Genomic DNA, 20,482 nt, shown 5'->3' with positions numbered 1-20,482 from the left:
CTTAGCTATACCGCCATTACTCTTACTACTTGACGTTTATTGCCAGATAATAGGTCTGCCTGACTTTTACCTGTTTGGCTCACCGTACTATGGTCCCGGCAATACTGTTGTCGTAATTATTGAGTTGTCGTCAGTGAGGTAGTGTTATGGTGCTGTAATAATACATGAAACCATCTCGATTTCGCCAGCCTTGTGTTTGTCCCTGTATAGGATGGATCGAAATTAGTTTCACCACCCTGCTCTCATAGAATCTTTATCGAACCCTATTCCGAAACACGCTAATCCATTTCTGACTGAATTCAGTTCCAAATACTGAATCGTGCTGAAAGTCATTGTCTAGGTGGAAAGGAAGTAGTCGCGTACTGTAAGATAGCTGATATGGCTCGCCCAAGAGAACACTTCAAAACATGAATTAGATTACTACTTCGCAGCTAATAAAGCAAACTACGGTAAGTTCATAGGTATTGATAGATACAGAATAAGTCAGACTTATGCAGATCCAGGAGAAGCTTCCCGCTTTCGTACGTATAATTCCGGGGGTGCTTCTGCTTGAGAAGGACGACGTTCAATATCAAAACCAGGCAAGTCCGACAGTAGCTTGCTGAGCTTGGAATATCCGTGTGTAGAGATGCTGAATTCCGGGTGCTGAGTTGTGAGATGCTCACTAACATCAGATAGTCTAGCCCACCCACTGTTATCGAGAGGGATCTCTGCCATGTTCTGCTGCCGAATAGCAAGGTGATCATCTTCGTTGGCCTGGTGGACTGAAGTATGACCTGGGGGAACTTCAGCCCTATCTGAATGCGACACAAGCCCTGAAGGGTGGACAAGGTCTTCCGTATAGACAAATTTGTCGCACGCAGCGACAAAAGCTTTAGGTGTCTTGCGCTCTCCAAATCCGAATACCATGAGCCCAGACTCGCGCACTCGAGTGGCTAATGGGGTAAAGTCACTGTCGCTAGAGACAAGGCAGAAGCCATCGAAGCGACTCGAGTATAAGAGGTCCATCGCGTCTATGATCATAGCTGAGTCGCTTGAATTTTTGCCATGAGTATACGCAAACTGCTGGATAGGCTGGATAGACTGATTTAGAAGCTCATTGCTCCAGCCTTTCAAACTTTGATCGGTCCAGTCCCCGTAGGCCCGCTTTACATGAGCTGTTCCATATTTTGCGATCTCTGTGAACAAGAGTCGAATGATGGAATACTGCGCATTTTCAGCGTCAACAAGAACCGCAAGTTTAGGACTGGTGTCGCAAGCCATGGCTGTATACGTGTATAGAGGAGCGAGGTTCTCATGGTCTTTGCCATGCCCAATATATAGCGTCATCCTCGTGTCAGACCTCAAGCCCTGGCACAGTCACATGCTCAACACTTGAAGTCTTTCATAGGTTCTAAGGGACGCGGACTTCAACGTGATGAGGTGGATGAATAGCCCAACACGAGGCCCTTCGCACCGGCGACCAATTACACAGCATGGATGACTGCTTCTTGAGATATCTATGATACATTAATTTACGAGGTATGATGAGTTGTAGTGGTGTTCCGCTAAATTTTAAATGCACTAATCCGAGGATATAATCAGTATGTTTCAAGATACGGGTCCTTACGACTACGAAATAGATTACCGGAATTTAGGCCAGTTTCTCGAAGATACGAGGGCAATGCAAGGTTGGCGGAAATATTACCTGATACCGCGGGGGTTCGCTTGAGATGAAGTCGTAGGGTAGACAAAGCGCGAGAGATTGAAGGTAAACTCGATTTCCAGTATCACAGTATATCAATCACACTGAGATTGAACCACCTCAAACAGCTATTCTCAAGCCCGTATGGCGACAAGGACCTTTGGCACTAGAATGGAAGACATCGAATCCTTGGTCGGGGGTCTCTTTATAGTGGCTCCAATTATGCCGAGCTAGGCTTTTGTGACCTCTTAAAAACGACGGAATACTGACAGCCAAGGAATGAAGTAGCGTGTGTGGGATAGTTTCGTGCAAGTGTACAGTACACTACACGACATTTCAGACTCGTACCGTAAATTACAAGAGCTATCCAACGCGGCGGTCTAAAAGGCGACTCCGAGTGAGCACGATCTTTCCATACGGTTTACGCTTGAGGACTTAGATAGAATACTGTGTCAATAGATTTGTTTTAATATATTCAATTAACATTTCAATCCGTCTATTGCAGAGAATGTAAAAAAAAAGATACGATAATACCCAGACAGGGAATGACAAGCGGAACGAAATGGTCCACAGAATACACATCGGAAGAAGTCATTAGGGAATAGAACAGTGGGATTTGACAGGTGGTCCAGTCAGAGAAATGGCCAGTAAATCACAAAAGAGGCCAAGAGGTATTGAATCACACCAACCACCCGAGGAAGTAACCCCGAAAAGCTAGCGATCAGTAAGATGAGAATATAATAAAACAAGATCATAATTAAAAATAATCGCCCAGGCAATCACAGCTTCTCGCTGATACAGCATCGTGAGATCAGGCGCATCATATACATGGACATATATGTGATGGGATCATGCTGACCAGATGAGTGGACAGGCTCACAACAGGACGAACTCACAACAGGACGAACATGGAGAGAGCGACAGCGACGAGAGAGCCGAAGACACTGGTGACCTTGGAGGCGGCACCGGTGTAGACCGGGGAAACGCCCTCGGGGGTGCTGGTGCTGGTAGGCGCCACAGGAATGTTGGTAGCGACGGTCGAGGGGCGGAAGGCCAGGGTCGACGAGGTCTTGGCTGGGCGGACGGGTGCAACTGGGGTGCTGGAGATGACCTTGGAAGAGGCGGCAGGTCTAACGGGGCTAGAACCGGAACCAGAGTTGGAGCCAGTGTTAGAGCCCTCGCCCTGGCTGGAGGAACCAGAACCGGGGTTGGAACCGGCGCTGGAACCCTCACCAGAGCCGTGGGCAGGGGCGGTAGCAGTAGCAGTGGCAGGAGCAGTGGCAATAGGAATAGTAACAGTGATGGTGCTACCAGTGGGACCACAGGTCTTGCAGATAGAAAGCGCAGTGGTGTAGCCCTCAGGAACAGAGGCAGAGGTAGTCTCAGCAGCAACACCAGATGTGGTAGGAGCAGGAGGCAGAGTGAGGGTCACAGTGGTGGGAGTGGCGGCACAGACAGTGCAGACAGTGACGGTGGTGGTCCAGCCCTCGGGGATGGAGGGGCTGGTGGTAGCCGGGCCGGATGTAGGGGCGGTCACATCAGCGGTACCAGTAACGATTCCGGCAGGGCCGGTGGCGGTAGCGGTGGCCGGTGTGTTGCCAGGACAGTAGTAGGTGGTCAGGGTGGTGGTGATGGTGGTGAAACCGGTGGGGCAGATGCTAGTGTAGGAGGTGACGATCACGGTGGTAATGGTCTCGGCGGAGGAGGTGGCAACGGGGGTTGGAGTCACGGGGATGGTGATAGTGCTGGGAGCGGAAGATCCAGTAGAGTCAGCGCCAGTGGATTGAGCACCAGAAGACTGAGCACCAGTTGATTGAGCACCGGAAGACTGAGCACCAGTGGATTGAACACCGGAAGACTGGGCACCAGTAGGCTGGACACCAGACTCAGTGGCAGAGGAAGCAGAGCCACTGGAGATGGCACTGGAAGACTGACCCGGGACCAGAGGAGTAGAGCTGGAGGCAGACTGGGAACCAGAGCCAACCGGGGAGCTGGGAGTGGGAGTGCTGGAGGCAGTCACAGTGATAGTGAGGCTGGGGTGTCCAGAAGAAGCCACGGGGCTGCTGGCAGGGCTGCTAGCAGGGGTGGAGGCAGCCGGCGTCTCGGAGGTCTCAGTCTCACAATCAGTGGAAGAAGCAGCGGGGCTGGAAGAGCTAGGCTTGACAGTAACGGGGGTGGAGCTGGGCTTCACGGTACCAGGGGCAGAAGAGCTGGGCTTCACAGTGGCAGAAGCTGAGGGAGTCTCGGTCTCGCAGTCAGTGGAGGAGGCAGCGGAGCTGGAAGCACTGCCGCTGGGGAAAGCGGAGGAGGCAGGCTTGCTGGGGGAGACGGAGGGAGACACGGCAGCGGAGGAAGAGGGCGACACGGTGCCAGCAGGGGAGCTGGGAGTGACGGAGGGAGACACGGCAGCGGAGGAAGAGGGCGACACGGTGCCAGCAGGGGAGCTGGGAGTGACGGAGGGAGACACGGCAGCGGAGGAAGAGGGTGACACGGTGCCAGCCGAGGAGCTGGGGGTGACGGTGGGAGCAACGGAAGGAGTTCCGGAGGGGGTCACAGGTGCCGAGGAAGAAGGAGCCACGGTACTGGCGGGGGAGCTGGGGGTGACGGAAGGAGTTCCAGAAGGCGAGGCGGTGCCAGCAGGAGAGCTGGGAGACACCGAGGCGCTGGGGGTGGCCGAGCTCGAGGGGGTCGACGACGGAGTGGTGCTAGGAGCAGCAGACGACGAAGGCGACACAGTGGAAGAAGCAGCGGGAGAGCTGGTAGGGGTAGCAGAGCTGGAGGGAGGAACGGTGGAGGACTTGACAGGAGTGGCAGTGGAGCTGGGGATGGCAGTGGAAGAGACAACACGAGGAGCACAGCTGTAAAGGATCTCCTGGATGTTCTCAGCGTAGGTGAGGCCATCGATAACATTGTTGTCGCTGGCAGTAGCCTCCCAGAGCATGACACCACCGAATTGCTCGGGGTAGAGCTCCATGTAGGTAGAGATCAGGGGCTCGGCTTCAGAGGGGGTGATATAGTAACCAGGGTTGGCGGCGCTCGAGGAGGCGGGCAGACCGATGTAGAGCTTAGCATCGGGGTTGGCACCAGCCCGGATAATCTGAACCCACTGGCCGAAGTTGAAGTCGCCGTAGCCTTCGACCCAGGCGCGGGCAGAGCAGGAATCGGTGTTGTAGAACTGGACCCAGATGAAGTCAAACCAGGAGTTCTGGATGGCGTCGCTGAGCTGGGCATCGGGGATGGCACACTGAGGAGCACCGGAGATGTACATCTTCTTCTCAGTGTATGTCTCGTAGTAAGAACGCAGACGGTTGATCATGGCAGCCCATCCTATTGATGTTAGAGGTGTAATTAGGGCTTGGGGGGAGAACCGGAACATACCAACGCCTCCGTTGTGCTCAATATCAAAGTCGAAACCATCAACGACGGCAGTCAGGAAGGGGCGAGGGAATTCGAGAATCTTGGCGGGGTCGGTTGGGTTAGGACCGAATGCATACCACAAGAAATCAGCAAACCACTCGGCAGTTGCGTCGTCCTTGAGGTACTCAGTGGTGGCAGTGCCACCACCGATGGAGAGAAGGACAGTCTTGCCCAAGTTCTGACAGTAAGGAATATCCTCCCAGATCTGGTGGCAGCCATTGAGCAGGTCAGTGCCGGGGAACATATTTCCATCACACTGGTTGGCAAAGTTGCTACCAGGCCAGTCGTTCACATCAGCAGGGAATTCGTTGATGAAACCAATATTGATGATGTCGTTGGAGGTTTGGTCACAGAAGTGGCGCAAACGAGGTTGGTTATAACCTTGTCCATAGTAGACAGCAACATTGTTCTTCAAGCTGGCATCAACAGCAGAAGCAGACGAAACAAAGAGTGACAGCGCCGAAACGGCGGCAACAGTTTTGGTCAGCATTATGGCTAACGAAAATGAATGTAATTAGATATCAGATACGCAGATCAACCTGATAAAAGAGTGACAGGCTTGCGATCAAAGAGAGGACGCAGACAAATGTCTGCTGAAATTCTCAAACGACACAAAAAGAGAGTTGTTTGTCGAAAGAAGGGGAACGAGACCAGAATCCATATATGAACTCTCATACGGGGGTCATCTAAGCCCCTTAGCCAACGTGCCGACCTCCGACATGGAGCGCACTAAGCAGAAAATAGAAGCGAACCGTCAAAACGTGGAAATGAGCATATGCGAGATATCCGGCCGATACCAGGATGGGTAGGTCAATGCCCAGGTCCACTCATGGCCAGGTGGATTCAATGCTTAGTAGTGTAAAACGCTAGGTCTGGGGGCAGGATCTGTCCACAAAACTGCCCACAACGGGCAACTCCCGCATGTCGAAGAAAGCATGGCTCGGGGAATTCACTGCAGCAAGAGGTATCACAAGCCAAACGCGTGGCATCATATAGCCACTTGGCGTTGAAGTGTCACATTGTGGGAAATGAGAGCGCCATGTCAGCCAAAGGGCTTGCTGCGGATGGGCGAGTGTGGTGGCTCTGTGCATCATAGAGCCGCATAAAAAGAGACTAAAAGACCCTAAGGGACCTTAGCCGCATTTGCCTCAAAGTCGGATTGGATAGTCGATTTAATGCGTCCAATCAGGTTCATTCGGAGTCATGGCACAGACATCAAGGGGCCCACAGTCCGTTGGGCTCCGAAGGCGCTAAATTGCATAGTTCTGGTTGAGCCATGGATGTTTCGGAGACGATGTGCTGGAACAGTATTGTTTGGCCAATTCTGTATCCGCTTGCACCTCTGCAGTTAGTAAACAACATATGTCTAAAAATCGACAAATAGTGCAAGAGGCAAAGAGGATGTGAAAGGAGATCGCAAGCGACAACGGCTAAGCAATCACACTAACCCAAACAACTCTAGTCACTCCCGAGCCGACCAATCATCATCGCCGATCCGGATAGTCGGAGGCACAGCCGGATCACCATTGTTCTTCGGTTACAGAAATTGGTCGGACTTCCTTATTTAGTCCAATTTAGGCCTACTTCATCCTAGTTAGTCTCTAGTCTCTGCCCTAATGCGAGTCGAGACTTCCCAGTGCTACTCTGTCTTCTTGATCGAAATTACCAGGCTCGGGGCTTAGGGTCTCTAGGTTTGGCCCCCAATTCTTTTTCCCGATTTTTTTTTCCCATTATGCAAGGTACCAGGCACACCGGACATATGACCCATTTGAGGACAGGTTTAGGCGACAGGGACGCCACTCAAAGCAGGTTCGGACTGTTCAGCTCACAGCCTAATAGCATGTTCCTCGCATAGGCCGCCACCGGCTAAGCTCCATTCTCCGGTATTTTTCCGAGATGGAGACAGATCGTAAACACAGTTCCTACCCGTGGTTGAAGAAAACCTGGCATATAGAGCAGATCCAGTGGGAAATTGCGTAGGTGGGAACCTTGAGAACTATGTGGACCGGACGCAATAGTGCAATCTAACTTCCCCTCTATGCTACGTTCAGCCTTGTTTTGTCCAAAGGATCTGGCAATCTAATTAAATGTAATGAAATTGGAGACCCGGCAAACTTGATGCAAATTCACAAGTATTTTATTGTAAAAGGAGTACTTTTTTCTTTAAATTTCGATTATAATTCTTGATTTCAACGGCGCCGGTGTACCGATGGAGTGCCCGCCCTCAGTTGCCCAACCCGCAGCCATTTCGTATCCTGCACATCAAAAATACACCCTGGACTGTACTGTAAAACAAAATCCCACCTATTTTCGAGTAACCAGACATTCTTAGCGATCGAACCATCCATCTCACAAGCCACCCCGAAGCCACGAGATAGGGTATACGCAAAGAAGTGGGAACGGCCACACCGAACCACCCAAGGGAAAAAAAGTACTTAGTTGGCAAGGTCTCCCAGAAATATCTTCTCCTGCCGCCGATGCAGCCTAATGTTCGCGGCAATATCAGCTTGATTCCTCGTACCGTATCGTCGTCTTGCCGAAGAACTGACCCGTCAGCCAATTTGAACTCATACTTCAAAATAATATGACACAGCACAATCTTGATCTGATTCACAGCAAAGGACCAACCCAGACATGTATGATTCCCCAACCCGAAAGCCATATGCCCGGGCGAGGCTGAAACAAGATTCGCAGAGGCAGTTTTACGAATCGATAAGCGTCAAATGTCTCGAGATCTTCGTAATCTTTCGGATCCCACATCCAGCAGTTGGATACAGCTGGCCGAGTTCCCGTGCTGATCTTGTGTCCATCTTGAGATATACTTCGTCGGGAGCAACACGGCGCATGGAATCTGATATTGTCGTCAGACCATACATACCTTACAGGTTATCGATGAACGACAACAGCACTAACAAAACAACACAGGACAACACAAATCAAAAGCAGACCACAATAATCGTTTACTAATTTCCAAAGGATTCATCCTCTGACACTCCCTCAAAAAGACTATCCATCAACTGCAACTTAAACAACGACCGCCTCGTCATCCCCTCGTCCCCAAACACATCAACAACCTCCTTTTTCAACGCCACAACCAGATCCCCCATCTGACCAAGTCTGAGAACAGCCTGCCCCGCCAAATCCTTCGCACCGGCAATAGCAACAACAACCAACACCAACTGCATACCAACAGTTACTTAAGAACGTCCATTGACACACTCCTCAGCCCATTGCAGAGCATCGTCATACCGTTCCGGTTCTCGTCCCTCGCGCTAGGTATCGTCTTTACCTCGCCTTTTCTGTTCAAGGATTGGTGTAACACGTTGTCGGGCTTGAGCGAGGTCATTACGGAGCTGCCGGGCTATGGGGTGGAAAATGGGTACAATGGGGAGGGGGGCTTTTGACCATTTGGTTTAGAGCTCCGGTTGTTTTCGTTGGTTTTGTTGTGTAGTATACTGGTACTTGCAGCCAGGTTTTGTTTCGGCTTAAGTTGCTGCCGAGGAAGGCCCTTGAGGCGATTTGGGAGATTATTTGCCGGAGGGTTTGGTTTGGGGCTGTTGTGTGCCATTCTTTCTATTGGTTAGTTGTACGCTGAGAGTCGCGCACGAGTCGAAAAGCTTAGACTCTTGCAGGTGTTGAATTTGCTGACCACTCTTGTTGTGATGTAAGTGGAAAAATTGACCTACTTTGGCAGGTCCAGATTCAATGAGGTTTTGGCGTTTGCCGCATCCATTGTTAGCTTTCGTGCCGAAAAGGTCGAGTCGACATCTGGGGTGAATAATTGTATACCTCGATCCAGTAGAAAATCTGTAATAAAAAAGCAAGTGAAGCACCAACGAAGACCCAATTATGGACAGTACTAGGCCCAAGAGTGTGCAAATACGTGATTTTCATTCACGGCTGCTGGTATATATTTTTCAAAGGAGCTCGTGCCTTAGAATGTTGATTTGCAACATTTTCGGAAGCCCCAATGACATCCTTTCACTCTTTTATGTATGTTGCTAAAAGTCTCTTGTGTTAAAATAAACATAATATATGCACGACATAATTGAAAATTTTTATGTTCATTTTCATAATGCTCCGCATGACCTTGAGAGATTGAACAGGATCGTTTGATAGCAGCCTATACAACATCATTGCAATGACTGGTCATGACTAACATACACAAGAGTACGGCGATTATCCAATAGTTCAAAGTTATTTGATGCAGAGTAGCGATTCACAAAGGCTATTTCTTTGCGACATGTATTATTCGTGGGCAGCTGGCCATCCGATGTCTTCATACAATCACTAATACAGGCAGGAGGATCGCTTGTTGAGCAGTCCAGTATAGTCAGTCATTTAAAAAAGCGTTCGCTAGATACAATTTCTGCTGAGCTGCTGATCTGCTGATGGGATGAACACCAAGATGTCCAGACAAAAATGTATTCCGCATCATTCTCACTATGTTACGTAGCAACAGAGCAGTTTTTACTCTTTTGTTGCACAATTATTGTCAACTGGGGGGTGGAAGTGGATCTACCAGTACCTCGCTTAAGCAGTGTCGGATAACCGGAAGCCAATATGAGACAAGGCTGGGCCGTAGGAAAAGCAGATTTGGAAAGGAGGAACGCCAGAGGGATAGTCATGCTGTGCTTATATATAGATTGGAAATGAGAAGCCCTAAGCTCAATATATGCCAGACCAAAATGTTGCTCGAGTATGAGAGCCAATCGTTCAATCTCTAGCAAATAGACAAAATATGTCCTTCTAATAATGATATCCAAGAATGTCTAATAAATAACACAAATCGCCCTTTATATCCGTAAATAAAACGGTGTCAGGAAAAGGAATTAGAATGACGGTATAGGGGTATAGTTCAGCCACAGAAGACCCCGTCTTGGAGATTGAATCCGGCACTAGCGAACATGCCGACCCACATGGCCTCATCGCTGAACACAAAGTTCGAGGCTGCATCCATTTGGTTATTGTAACCCATGTTTGAGACAGCGGGGAGACCATTTGGTCCTGGTGGAATGCCAACCATTGGCGTGTCATAGGCAGGGTCTGCATTTGGAATGGATGGCCGGTGGAAGTACGAGGCTTGGATGGATTGTGGATGGGGAGGATGGCTTTGTGGCTGGATGATGGTCTGATCTGGATTGGTTGAGTTGGGTTGCGGGTATGGCCTCGCTGTGGGGATACTATGGGTCTCCGCGTTCTGGTGGATTGGGGAGTTGTGAGATGGGGCGGTGGCAGGGGAATCTGGGAATGAGGCGTTTGATGGTGGAGCGTTTGGGTCGACGAATCCTTGTGGCCGATCGATAGATCTGTTTCTGTCCATTGGGTGGGGACGTCGAAGGGTTGCAAATTCCCCAAGGATATTGTTCAAGAATCGGGATTGGAGACTGCAGCTTGTGCTCAACGGTGCGGTTTGACTGGTAAATACATTTGCCGCAGCACGGATTGTTGCAATTGTGTCGGGTTCAATTTCCTGGCTTATCATAGGGGGAGAAGAGAGAAGGAGCTATAACCAGCATTAGAAAGGTCTTAAGACACAGTAAAAGATACAACGCCTTACTTTGATGAGAAGGACTGCAGAGTAAGCAGTCATGACATGTATGGAGTCTTGACAGAGGCTCAAGAAGGAGGAGATCTCGGTCATCAAACGCAACATGTTCGTTGCACTGTGATAGCTGATCCAGAATGGTTTGAGATCGCAGGTTTCATTAAAGGTTTTTTTCTTCAAGGTCTCTTGGAGAGGCATAGAGAAGAGTTGCAAAGATTGATGAGCACCGTAAAATCGGATCATGAAATTATGACAGCTTCCTAAACACGAGTTAGGATTTTAGGTGAAGGGACGCGTGCAGGCCATAGGGAAACCTACCTGGGTCAACTACATCTAGCCACTTATTTTGCCATTGCTCAATCCTATTTTGAAGGACTGCCAACGGCCGAGGAGCTGGATGGTGATTACCAGGATTGGACAGGTCAAATACCTCCGCTGCCAGCAGTCGGAGAGTGACAAATGCGCAGAGAAGTCGATCATTATCGATGGCGAGTGGATGTCTCCACCAGTCTTGTGCTGACTCGATAAACGGAGTCCTCTCAATCATCCAAGGTTTGCCTGTCTGCAAGCTCATACTGTTTCAAGTGTCAACGCAAATCAACATGGCGCTTGAGAAGTGCTTACCTGCGATCGTACACAAACAGAACCAACCACGTCCGTTCGTCATTTCTGATTTCTCTTTGTTGAGTCTCAGTCAACTGCTCTTGCCTAGGGGGGTCATGCCCCAGTTTATGCCAGCCCAAATCCATTGACATGCGGATTGCAAGACCAACAGACATCCAGGCTCTGGTATCATTAGGCTCCTTCCAATATGTGAGAACCATGATGGCCTGGACTGTCTCGGCAGACTTGTCTCCCCGCCGAAAAGACTCCATGTATAGCTTTTCGGCATGTTCATGGAGACTTGGGTATAATGAGATTTCAAATGATTTGGATGCAGCAGTGAGGACTGCACTGAGCAGAAATGAGGATTTCTGCCGCACATATGTGAAGGAATGGAGACGAGGATCCAGTTGACTGACGAAGGGATTTAATTTCGTCATGAAACTGTGAAAGATGAGCAATTGGCCTCGCACTATGTGTTGAATACGCCCACCTTTCAAATAAGCGTAGAGCAAGATCATGGCTGACAAGACCACACCGAACTGGATCATCAGGTGAAACCGCTTCAACAGGTCGGTCAGGAGTCGAGCCATGATTAGTACTGAGAATATTCTGTAACGAGAACTTCCCCTTCATCGCCTGATGGCTCAGCAGTCCATTAGGCTGAAGCCCTTCGGACTCCGCCCAAAAGTCCGAAACACGTTCGTCCCTCGGTAAGCTAGGCCGTCGCGCAACACCCTCAGGCGGCATCCCCTCAGGGAATGATAACCCTTGTGGCGAGTCGAGCGACCGCTTGGAGTTGGGCTTGATCAAGCTATGTGCGGGGCAATGTCAACACACAATCCGTACAAGGGCAACTGGAACACATACCGCGTGCCAGGTTTCCTTCCCCGGCGATGTTCACGGAACAAGCAGTCCAGTGATTTGCGCACGCAGCGATCGCACTTGACGGCATCCAGCGTCATGGTGCATCTCATCTTCACGCGCCGACATGCTAGGCATGCATTGGCGCTGCTGACAGGTCAGATTTCACTCTAATGGCCGGCTGCAAGGGTCTTACCTAGCTTTCGGGGCCCCATGCACGTCCCCGTCCATGGCGAGATGAGTGAGGAGGTGGACCAGGAAGACTCTCCACGGGGGGTGATCAGCCCGAGGAGCTTCTTCCGCTATCGACTGGGGCCGAAGACCTAATCCGGTTAGTCCGTGCCGATCGTCTCTTTCACCGGCGAACTCATTTAGAACGCCGGCAGTTACGCAATTCCCTAAAACGCGGAAAGATGCCGGTGAATTTCGTTTTGCAGGGATTATCTATGACAGGTGCGATTTTTCATATCTTGATTTTTGATCTTACTCAAAATGGCGCCCTCAAAGCCCAAGGCGGGCCATGTGAACATGATGGCTGATACTAATATTGCCAATCTGCCGATTGAAGGACTACGGGCGGTCCTGCGTGGTATTCTAGCCAATAGGCCTGATTGTACGCCTATTTTTGAAGAACAGACAAGACACTATTTGGACGAGACGGCTTCCAAGTTCACCAATATTGTTGTGGTCGAGCAGACAGCCGACGGTACATTCCAAACGACACCTTCGTTCCAGCAACTACGAAAGCGCATTTGTTGTATGGTGGGATGTGGTCTATGCTACCAGGCCATTCCCCTGCTCCAAAGCATCGTCGAGCAAGTGTCCCAGATCAAGCTTGGCTCCGAGCAGTCCGCTATCGTGGATAAGATTGCTGGTGTAGATGGTGATATCATTCAAGCCATCACGGCCGTTCAGAAGACTCTCTTTGTTGAGACTGGATCTCGAGAACTATCTGAAACCGAACGGCAACCTTTGGAGGCTTTGCTCAAGGCCCTTATGACAAGCAAATCTGTTTGGGAAGCCAACGATTGGCCGCCGTTTGTGTTGGAGAGAGGCCTCGAAGCAACTATAGATCTCGTCAACCCTTCTTTGGCATCTGTTCCGGTAGCAAGCGCCGAACTACTATCCGAGAAGCCTCCCGGTGTCATCTCAGAAACCTTTGAAATGGCCGGTATTCAGCTGCCTCGGGTCTTCTCTGGATTGTGGCAGTTGTCCAGCCCCGCCTGGGGCATCGCACCCCGCTCGAAGATCATGCAGCAATTCTCCAAGCATGTGGAGGGCGGACTAACGGCGTTTGATATGGCCGATCATTACGGTGATGCCGAGATTCTCTTTGTGGGTTTTTCATTCGAACTTTATACAGTTTCGTTCTAATTCATTTCAGGGTCAATACCGGTCTGCAAGTAACTACTCCGACTCACTCTTCGCCGCAACTAAATACTGCGTCTTCCACCCTATGAATGTTACGTACGAGGCTATCCATGCCAAGGTAGACGAGCGTTGCCAGAGACTACGTACTGATAAGATCGATCTATTGCAATTTCACTGGCAATTCGTGGGTTTCAATATTCAGCTATGTAAACACAGGATCCGTTACTAACATGATAACAATAGTACAATGACCCCCAATACATCGATGCATTAAAATACCTGCAACAAGACAGCCGAATCAAACATCTCGGTCTCTGCAACTTCGACACAGAGCATATGGAAAAGGCCATCCAGAGTGGAGTCAAGGTCCACACTAACCAAGTCCAGGTAAGTATCCACCCATACCTCGAACGTTGATCCCTCCAAGACCCATGAGATCTATTCTCAAGACACATACTAACAGCGACACATAGTTCTCTCTCATCGATTCAAGACCCACAGTCAAGATGGTAGACTTCTGCGACAAGAACAACATCAAGCTCCTCACATACGGCACCCTCGTAAGTCAAATCATATCAACCTTAATCAAGTCACTTAGACATCTCCAAAAGAACCAAGAAAAAGTCTAACAACATCAAAGCTGGGCGGCCTCCTAGCCGAGAAATGGGTTGGAAAGGAAGCACCAGACCTCTACGCCGAAATAATGACACCAAGTCTCCGCAAGGTAACCCCCTCCAATACCCCCACCCTCTCACCTAACAACAAACCCCATTAATACCTAATGCTAACAAACCACAGTACTTCGCAATGATCCAAAACTGGGGCGGCTGGCCCCTCTTCCAAGACCTCCTCCAAACCCTCCAACAAATAGGACAGAAACACAACGTGTCCGTGTCAAATGTCGCAACGAGATGGGTATTGGACTTCCCCTGCGTCGGCGCCGTAATCGTCGGCGCGAGAATGGGTGTTAGCGAGCAATCACAGGAAAACCTCGCTAGTCTGGGCTGGAGGCTTGATGGTGAGGATCAGGGGGCTATTCAGGCTATTTTGGATCGGAGTTCCCGTGAGGAGATGTTTACTAGTCTTGGGGATTGCGGGGGTGAATATCGGTGATCAGTCAAGTATATCGGATGTGGGTGCTCATGAGTCAAATTATATGAATGATCCTTTAATTTTGATGGATTAGGTTTAATTTTATACGGGTTCTAGACGTTGTAGGTACATGTGGCGTGTGGCCTTGGTTCGGGGCCTGGTGTATGTGTATATGAAATGGTGTATGTGCAAGAACTCAAATCCAATGCAGAAGTCGTCTCCACCAGGGCCAATCTAGTTGTTCGGTGGTGAGGTATTGGCCAGCGGCCTTTTCTTTCGCAATAAGGTCGAATTCGGATTTGATATCGACCTCTTCTAGGGGAATGATTTTTGACTTGAGGAAGATTTTGAAGAAGATGTAGAGGGCTAGCGGGGTGTTAGTATTATTGATTCATTCGTCTTAGTCTCGGGGCTTAGATAGTATACGTACCGGCGAAGATAGCGATATTAAGGTATGAAGTTAGGAATGTGGACGTGTTCCATCTACCTTCGCAGAAGACATCATAGCCTATTATAGACAGTGGTCAGATTCTGCTTAACGCGATGTATGAGATGATTGATTTGAGATGTCTGCGTACCTGAAGTCAAAACAATCATAACAACCATGAACCCGGTAGCCCAAGCCGTATACGGCTGGAAGGGAGTTTTATAAGGCAATTCTGCACCTGTCAGCACCAATACTCCCATGTATTAAACCATAGACTAAATCGGAACCACTCACCCTCACGAGAATACCCCTGCTTCCTCAAACAAGCAAAGAAACGCAAATAAGTCGCCTCAATAACAATCCAGCCTATGAGACCAGCGACAGTAGTAATGTTAACAAACCAATTAAACACAGTCGACGAGTTACTACCCTCGGACATATACATCAGCGGCAAAAGCAGAACGGTCAAACCGACAGCGAAGTACGGAGTTCCGAAGCGGTTGCAGCGCTGGAAAAACTTTGGTGCGTGGCCGTCTTGACTAAGTCCGTATAATGTTCGCGAGGCGATGAAGATACAGCTGGAACTGCTGCTGATGGCTGATGTGCAGACTACTGCATTGATAATGTGCGGTACGACTTTCACGCCGGAGCGTTGGAATGCCAGGACAAATGGGGATTGGCTGGCTGTTCCGGTTGAGATGACTAGCTTTGAGTCGTTGTATGGTCTGTAATGTTGTTAGAGATCGGTTCATTGGACAAGACAGGAATGGGTGGCTCATACACAATGAGACCAACGACGAAGATACTCAGAACGTAGAAAACAAATACTCGGATGAATGTCTTCCGGGTCGCATCAGGAATGATCTTGCGCGGGTTTCTCGTCTCGGCACCGGCAATGGCGACGACTTGGATGTTACCGAAACTGAACGCGGATGTCAAGAGGACTTTCCAGAAAGCCAGGAATTTTCCCACCGAACCATCTGAAATATAGTTGTTAAAGGCGCCTGGGTCATTCCAATAGTGGAAACCGAGACGTTCTTGGTCAGGAGTGCCACCGAGGTCGATGACAATACCGCCGATGATCAGACCGATGATCAGCATGATCTTCAAGGAAGCAAAAACAACCTCCGACTCTCCATAGAGACGGACATTGCAAAAGTTGAGAAGAGCGATACAAAATCCAAACACGGTAATCCACACAGCAGGATCAACAGGCGGATTCCAGAATTGAACAATGGTCGCAGCGGCTGTAATCTCAGCCGGAGCCGAAATAGCCATTGTATACCCTAATTCAATCAGTAAAAAGGAACCAGACTGCACTGAGTTCACACATACAAAAGTTCCAACCGGTAGCAGCACCAAGCGCAGGCTCAACAAAGCGCGTAGCATGACGAACAAACCCACCAGAACAAGGCATAAAAGCCGAGATCTCACCAGTAGTATAAGAAACACCAGCAGTAGTAAATCCCATAAGAATATAAGCCAAAAAAGCGCCTGCAGGACCGGCAGTGGCAATGACCTGACCTGAGCTCAGAAACAGGCCCGTTCCCTATATCCATGAGCAAAAGCCGATCGGAGAGAAGAGTTAGACTTACGATCATGCCGGCAATGGCGATCATATTGATATGACGCGATTTGAGATCGCGTTTGATCTCCTCGCCTTCGCCCTCATAAGAGCTCGGACGGGAGACCTCGACGTCTGTCTCCAAACCGATTTTCTCGTCCAACATCGCCATGGCATATAGTGATAGTGGTAGATTCAAATCATGCAAAAGAGTGGATCAAAAAGGGGATCCTTCAGCTTTTCTTTAGCGTCAGCGTCAGTTAGAGTCAGCCACTAGATAGCTTATCTGGTGAGACTGGGGTGGTTTGAGGAGGTGGAGAGAAGGGGAGAATTTTGATCACCGACGCGAGTGGAACACCGGTCCGCCTGGACGAGAGAGTACTCCGTACCCGATGTAACTATCTCGACTCATTTTTGAGATCTGCACTCAACCATGTCCGAATCTTTTCAGCTGTATGACCTCCGCGTCGAGGTCGTTTGTCCTCCGGGACAGCGGATCATGTGCGGCGCCAAAGAGGGCGACTATTTCACGCTCAAGGGCGAGATGATGTACTTGCCACCCGGTCAGGGTATTAGCATCTACAGTCTGGGTGAGTTTGGGCCTCCTACATGCACACTGGATAAGAGATTAGGCCAACATGTTCTTGTTTCTTGGTTTCTTTCTTGAAATAGCATCTGTTTTACCCCTACTTGCTTCTAAGCAGCGAATGACCCATGAAAACGACTGGATGACCACCGACGCCAGCATCGCATGTCCCGATCCTAATTGCCCGTCCCAGTTGAAGATTATCAGAACAGGCAAAACGACATTCAATCATTCCGACACAACTCTGGTCCCGAAATCGACTTGACGTGACTACGTGGCGTTGCGCAACATGTGCTTTTTATGCATGTTTCTTTGATCCTCACACTCGAACAAATTGCATCAGCGTGATTATATGGCTCTTTCTTGTTTTTATGTGTTGGCTTTGCCTAGTGGGGTTTCCTAGCAAGCGTGTTTAGTAGCGTGTTCGCGACAGGGGTCTGGAGATAGCGCGCGACACCGTCGAAAAATTTCATGCAGCTATTCTCTCGACCAATCATGCCTCGTATACAATGGTTAAAATTGGGATTTTGTTCAGGCGTACTTTTGTGTGAAGATTACGCGCAGGAGCTGTATCCACTGTTATATTAATTTGATCTTGGGGTTCTTAATCTCGGTGCCCACTTTGATACTAGATCGAATTGTGGATTTGGTGGTACGAGTGGGCTTCTGGCTTCGGAAGTGAGTTGGTGAATTAAACCCAATTTATTCAGGTCGCTTGGATATTGGATAGAAAAGAACACCTGTAGTTAAACCATGTCAGTGGATCAAGTTAGCAGCTTTATCTGCTTTATCCCGTGGGAGAGCGATCACATCGAGTCATTCTATGTTCATTCTGTTTATATTGGATGTTTACTGGATTGGGAAGCACTTATGTCGAGGCCGCCGAGGTTGTTTAAGCCGGGTCTTTCTCCCAATGAGTGAAAGACCCTATCTATATAAATGAGAACTCTTCTCCTGATCTATACTCTACTTGGTAGGTCTAATGCTGATCACTAGATTCGTGCCTGATGTGTCAGGTATCTCGTCTGGATGTGCCATGAATCTCAACATATATGTTATGTCAACTGTATTTTCCTTGCGACCAATACCCAGACAATTGCGTCAACGGTGTCCTTACATACCCCTTGCAGAGTACATACACGGGTCTACACCTAGAACACCAAACCAACTCACAAACCTTGGTAAGTACAGATAACAAAATGAAATCAGAAAAGAAAGGGTAATCTATTCTCTTGTGTAATACATCATCTATAAATAAAACAATCACTGCCAGAAAGCCTTTTGCAAAGCATCACACATTAAAGTAATACACCTCTTACCCTCGGACAAAGCCCCATCCATAGCAAGGAAAGGATGCGGCATCCCCTTCATAACCTGCAAATCCACCTCAACACCCGCCTTACTCAATTTCTCCGCATACTGCTCACCCTCAGTCCGCAGCACATCCAATTCCCCAACCATGACAAGAGCAGGCGGCAACTGCGAATAATTACCCTGCCAGAACAACGGACTAGCCTCGGGGTTTGTCCGGTCGGTGTCGTTGGGCACGTAGTGATCGCGATACCAGTACATCTTGGGTGCGGGGAGAGCGGGGGTCCGCTCGTATTTACGATAAGAGTCGTTGTTCTCGACCGTCGCTGTGTTGTCCGTTACCGGTACGGAGAGCAGTTGAGCGCGGAAGTGGACTGGCGGTGACAGGGTTAGGGCTTTGTGCGTCATGATTGCGGCAAGGTTGCCGCCGGCTGAGGAGCCCCCTGTTGCCATTTTGGATACGTCTAATCCGAGCTTGGCGGGGCCGTCGGCGAGGATCCACAGGAGGGCTTCCCAGCAGTCGTGGACAGCGGCGGGCCAGCGGTTTTCTGGGGCGAGGCTGTAGAGGGAATTGTCAGTGTTAAAAGGTTCGTATTGGAGAAGTTATTGTAAATGTATGGTTGACCTACCGGTAATCAACAGTGACGACCACACAATTTCCCCGAACACAGAGATTCGAGCACACCACGTTCTCCGTATCAATGTTACCCAATACCCAACCACCGCCGTGGAAGTAAAGCATCACCGGCCATCCGCCAGGAGGAGCATGGCCCTTAGGAGTAAAGCAGCGGATGAGCACCGGAGGACCATCAGTCGCACGTCGCTGAACGGTGATGTCCTGAGTCTTGCCCACGTCCAGCATAGGACCAGCACCAGGAATCAAGACACCGCTTGTTCGCGACGCCTCTACCGGCTGGAGGTGAACTTGCTGGTTGTTGATCACATGTTCGTTGTAGAAGGCCACATACTCCGGGTCCAGCAGGTCCTTGACGGAGGCGTGGAGGGGATAGGGGGGCTGTGTGATTCCAGCAGTCATGATGAGGATAGTAGAGTAAAGAGAGGAGAAGAGAAGAGAAGAGAAGAGAAATGTTCCAAGGAGTAGACAGATAGAAGTACAAGTAGACCCCCACTCACGTGGGGGAGAAACAACAATGCGGGGGAGAGATAAGCCGATATGTATACTCTTTTCAGTAAAGATCGGCAGAAGATGTTACACTCGCCAGTCACCGTGTCACTCTGGCACTGACGTTTCGCGTGGGATGACTGCGGGATGTTCCAGAGCTTGATAAAGAGCCGTCCCCCGCGCGTGGGAGACTTCTCTTCTTGCCTTCCTCTCCCACTCCTTTTCATCCTCCCTATTCCATACCCAAAATGTCCACCAAGACCCCCGTCCTGACCGATAAGGCCCCTAAGCCCCTCCCCGGCATCTACTCCCAAGCTATCGTCGCCAATGGTGTTGTCTACTGCTCCGGTGCTGTCCCCATGGACGCCACCACTGGCAAGCTGATTGATGGCGATGTCAAGGCTCACACTGTATGTCCCCCATTTCAATACTAACGGTCACCATGTGCTTTGAAACAAGGCTCACCCCTCCTTTTCTCATACAGCACCAATGCATCAAGAACCTAACCCACGTCCTCGAGGAGGCCGGCACTGATATCACCAAGGTGGTTAAGGTCAACGTTTTCCTGTCAAACATGGATGACTTTGCTGAGATGAACTCTGTTTACATGCAATACTGGGGTGATGTTAAGCCTTGCCGGACGTAAGCCATTGTTCTAATTCAAATTCCTTCTGAAAAGTCTTTCTTGCTAACGTATGTTTCTGCAGATGTGTTGCGGTCAAGACCCTTCCTCTGAACACTGATGTTGAGATTGAGTGCATTGCTGTGCTGTAACTTAATACACTGTCTTGAAGATATAGAATAGATATAAATATAGAAAATGATTATATGACCATACTTTCTGTACTTTTTGCTTTATCAGTCGATTGAGTCTTTACAATTGTTTTTTTTT

The 20,482-nt window shown here is 49.4% G+C and overlaps 9 protein-coding genes across 9 annotated transcripts; 3 read left to right on the top strand and 6 right to left on the bottom strand.

The window, feature by feature from the left end:
• Positions 1 to 489: 489 nt before the first annotated feature.
• On the bottom strand, positions 490 to 1,263 carry N7508_002264 (uncharacterized protein; the record flags this gene model as incomplete). Its single annotated transcript, XM_058460330.1, has 1 exon — positions 490 to 1,263. One exon carries the CDS (start codon positions 1,261 to 1,263, stop codon positions 490 to 492), a length of 774 nt encoding a protein of 257 aa, XP_058323862.1.
• A 1,313-nt stretch (positions 1,264 to 2,576) lies between these two features.
• chiA1 (class III chitinase ChiA1) lies at positions 2,577 to 5,591 on the bottom strand (the record flags this gene model as incomplete). Its single annotated transcript, XM_058460329.1, has 1 exon — positions 2,577 to 5,591. One exon carries the CDS (start codon positions 5,589 to 5,591, stop codon positions 2,577 to 2,579), a length of 3,015 nt encoding a protein of 1,004 aa, XP_058323861.1.
• A 2,473-nt stretch (positions 5,592 to 8,064) lies between these two features.
• N7508_002262 (uncharacterized protein) lies at positions 8,065 to 8,447 on the bottom strand (the record flags this gene model as incomplete). Its single annotated transcript, XM_058460328.1, has 2 exons — positions 8,065 to 8,297; positions 8,351 to 8,447. 2 exons carry the CDS (start codon positions 8,445 to 8,447, stop codon positions 8,065 to 8,067), a joined length of 330 nt encoding a protein of 109 aa, XP_058323860.1.
• Positions 8,448 to 9,959: 1,512 nt separating this feature from the next.
• N7508_002261 (uncharacterized protein) lies at positions 9,960 to 12,347 on the bottom strand (the record flags this gene model as incomplete). The annotated part of the gene is made up of 7 exons (XM_058460327.1): positions 9,960 to 10,607; positions 10,662 to 10,909; positions 10,968 to 11,224; positions 11,274 to 11,696; positions 11,746 to 12,066; positions 12,123 to 12,263; positions 12,313 to 12,347. The coding sequence occupies 7 exons, from the start codon at positions 12,345 to 12,347 to the stop codon at positions 9,960 to 9,962; spliced, it is 2,073 nt and encodes a 690-aa protein (XP_058323859.1).
• A 261-nt stretch (positions 12,348 to 12,608) lies between these two features.
• Positions 12,609 to 14,600, top strand: N7508_002260 (aldo/keto reductase; the record flags this gene model as incomplete). Its single annotated transcript, XM_058460326.1, has 6 exons — positions 12,609 to 13,451; positions 13,501 to 13,671; positions 13,731 to 13,874; positions 13,961 to 14,047; positions 14,128 to 14,211; positions 14,286 to 14,600. The coding sequence occupies 6 exons, from the start codon at positions 12,609 to 12,611 to the stop codon at positions 14,598 to 14,600; spliced, it is 1,644 nt and encodes a 547-aa protein (XP_058323858.1).
• A 175-nt stretch (positions 14,601 to 14,775) lies between these two features.
• N7508_002259 (uncharacterized protein) lies at positions 14,776 to 16,742 on the bottom strand (the record flags this gene model as incomplete). Its single annotated transcript, XM_058460325.1, has 7 exons — positions 14,776 to 14,945; positions 15,010 to 15,087; positions 15,158 to 15,238; positions 15,301 to 15,731; positions 15,788 to 16,292; positions 16,342 to 16,555; positions 16,602 to 16,742. The coding sequence occupies 7 exons, from the start codon at positions 16,740 to 16,742 to the stop codon at positions 14,776 to 14,778; spliced, it is 1,620 nt and encodes a 539-aa protein (XP_058323857.1).
• Positions 16,743 to 17,003: 261 nt separating this feature from the next.
• N7508_002258 (uncharacterized protein) lies at positions 17,004 to 17,426 on the top strand (the record flags this gene model as incomplete). Its single annotated transcript, XM_058460324.1, has 2 exons — positions 17,004 to 17,160; positions 17,350 to 17,426. 2 exons carry the CDS (start codon positions 17,004 to 17,006, stop codon positions 17,424 to 17,426), a joined length of 234 nt encoding a protein of 77 aa, XP_058323856.1.
• Positions 17,427 to 18,419: 993 nt separating this feature from the next.
• Positions 18,420 to 19,503, bottom strand: N7508_002257 (alpha/beta hydrolase; the record flags this gene model as incomplete). Its single annotated transcript, XM_058460323.1, has 2 exons — positions 18,420 to 19,026; positions 19,097 to 19,503. The coding sequence occupies 2 exons, from the start codon at positions 19,501 to 19,503 to the stop codon at positions 18,420 to 18,422; spliced, it is 1,014 nt and encodes a 337-aa protein (XP_058323855.1).
• Positions 19,504 to 19,838: 335 nt separating this feature from the next.
• N7508_002256 (putative L-PSP endoribonuclease family protein Brt1) lies at positions 19,839 to 20,364 on the top strand (the record flags this gene model as incomplete). Its single annotated transcript, XM_058460322.1, has 3 exons — positions 19,839 to 20,000; positions 20,075 to 20,232; positions 20,298 to 20,364. 3 exons carry the CDS (start codon positions 19,839 to 19,841, stop codon positions 20,362 to 20,364), a joined length of 387 nt encoding a protein of 128 aa, XP_058323854.1.
• Between the last annotated feature and the right edge of the window lie 118 nt (positions 20,365 to 20,482).

The sequence above is a fragment of the Penicillium antarcticum genome (assembly GCF_028974205.1).
Source record: "Penicillium antarcticum strain IBT 31339 chromosome Unknown utg000002l_segment0_segment0, whole genome shotgun sequence".
Lineage (NCBI taxonomy): Eukaryota > Fungi > Ascomycota > Eurotiomycetes > Eurotiales > Aspergillaceae > Penicillium > Penicillium antarcticum.
This window is presented reverse-complemented; position numbering and strand designations above follow the sequence as displayed.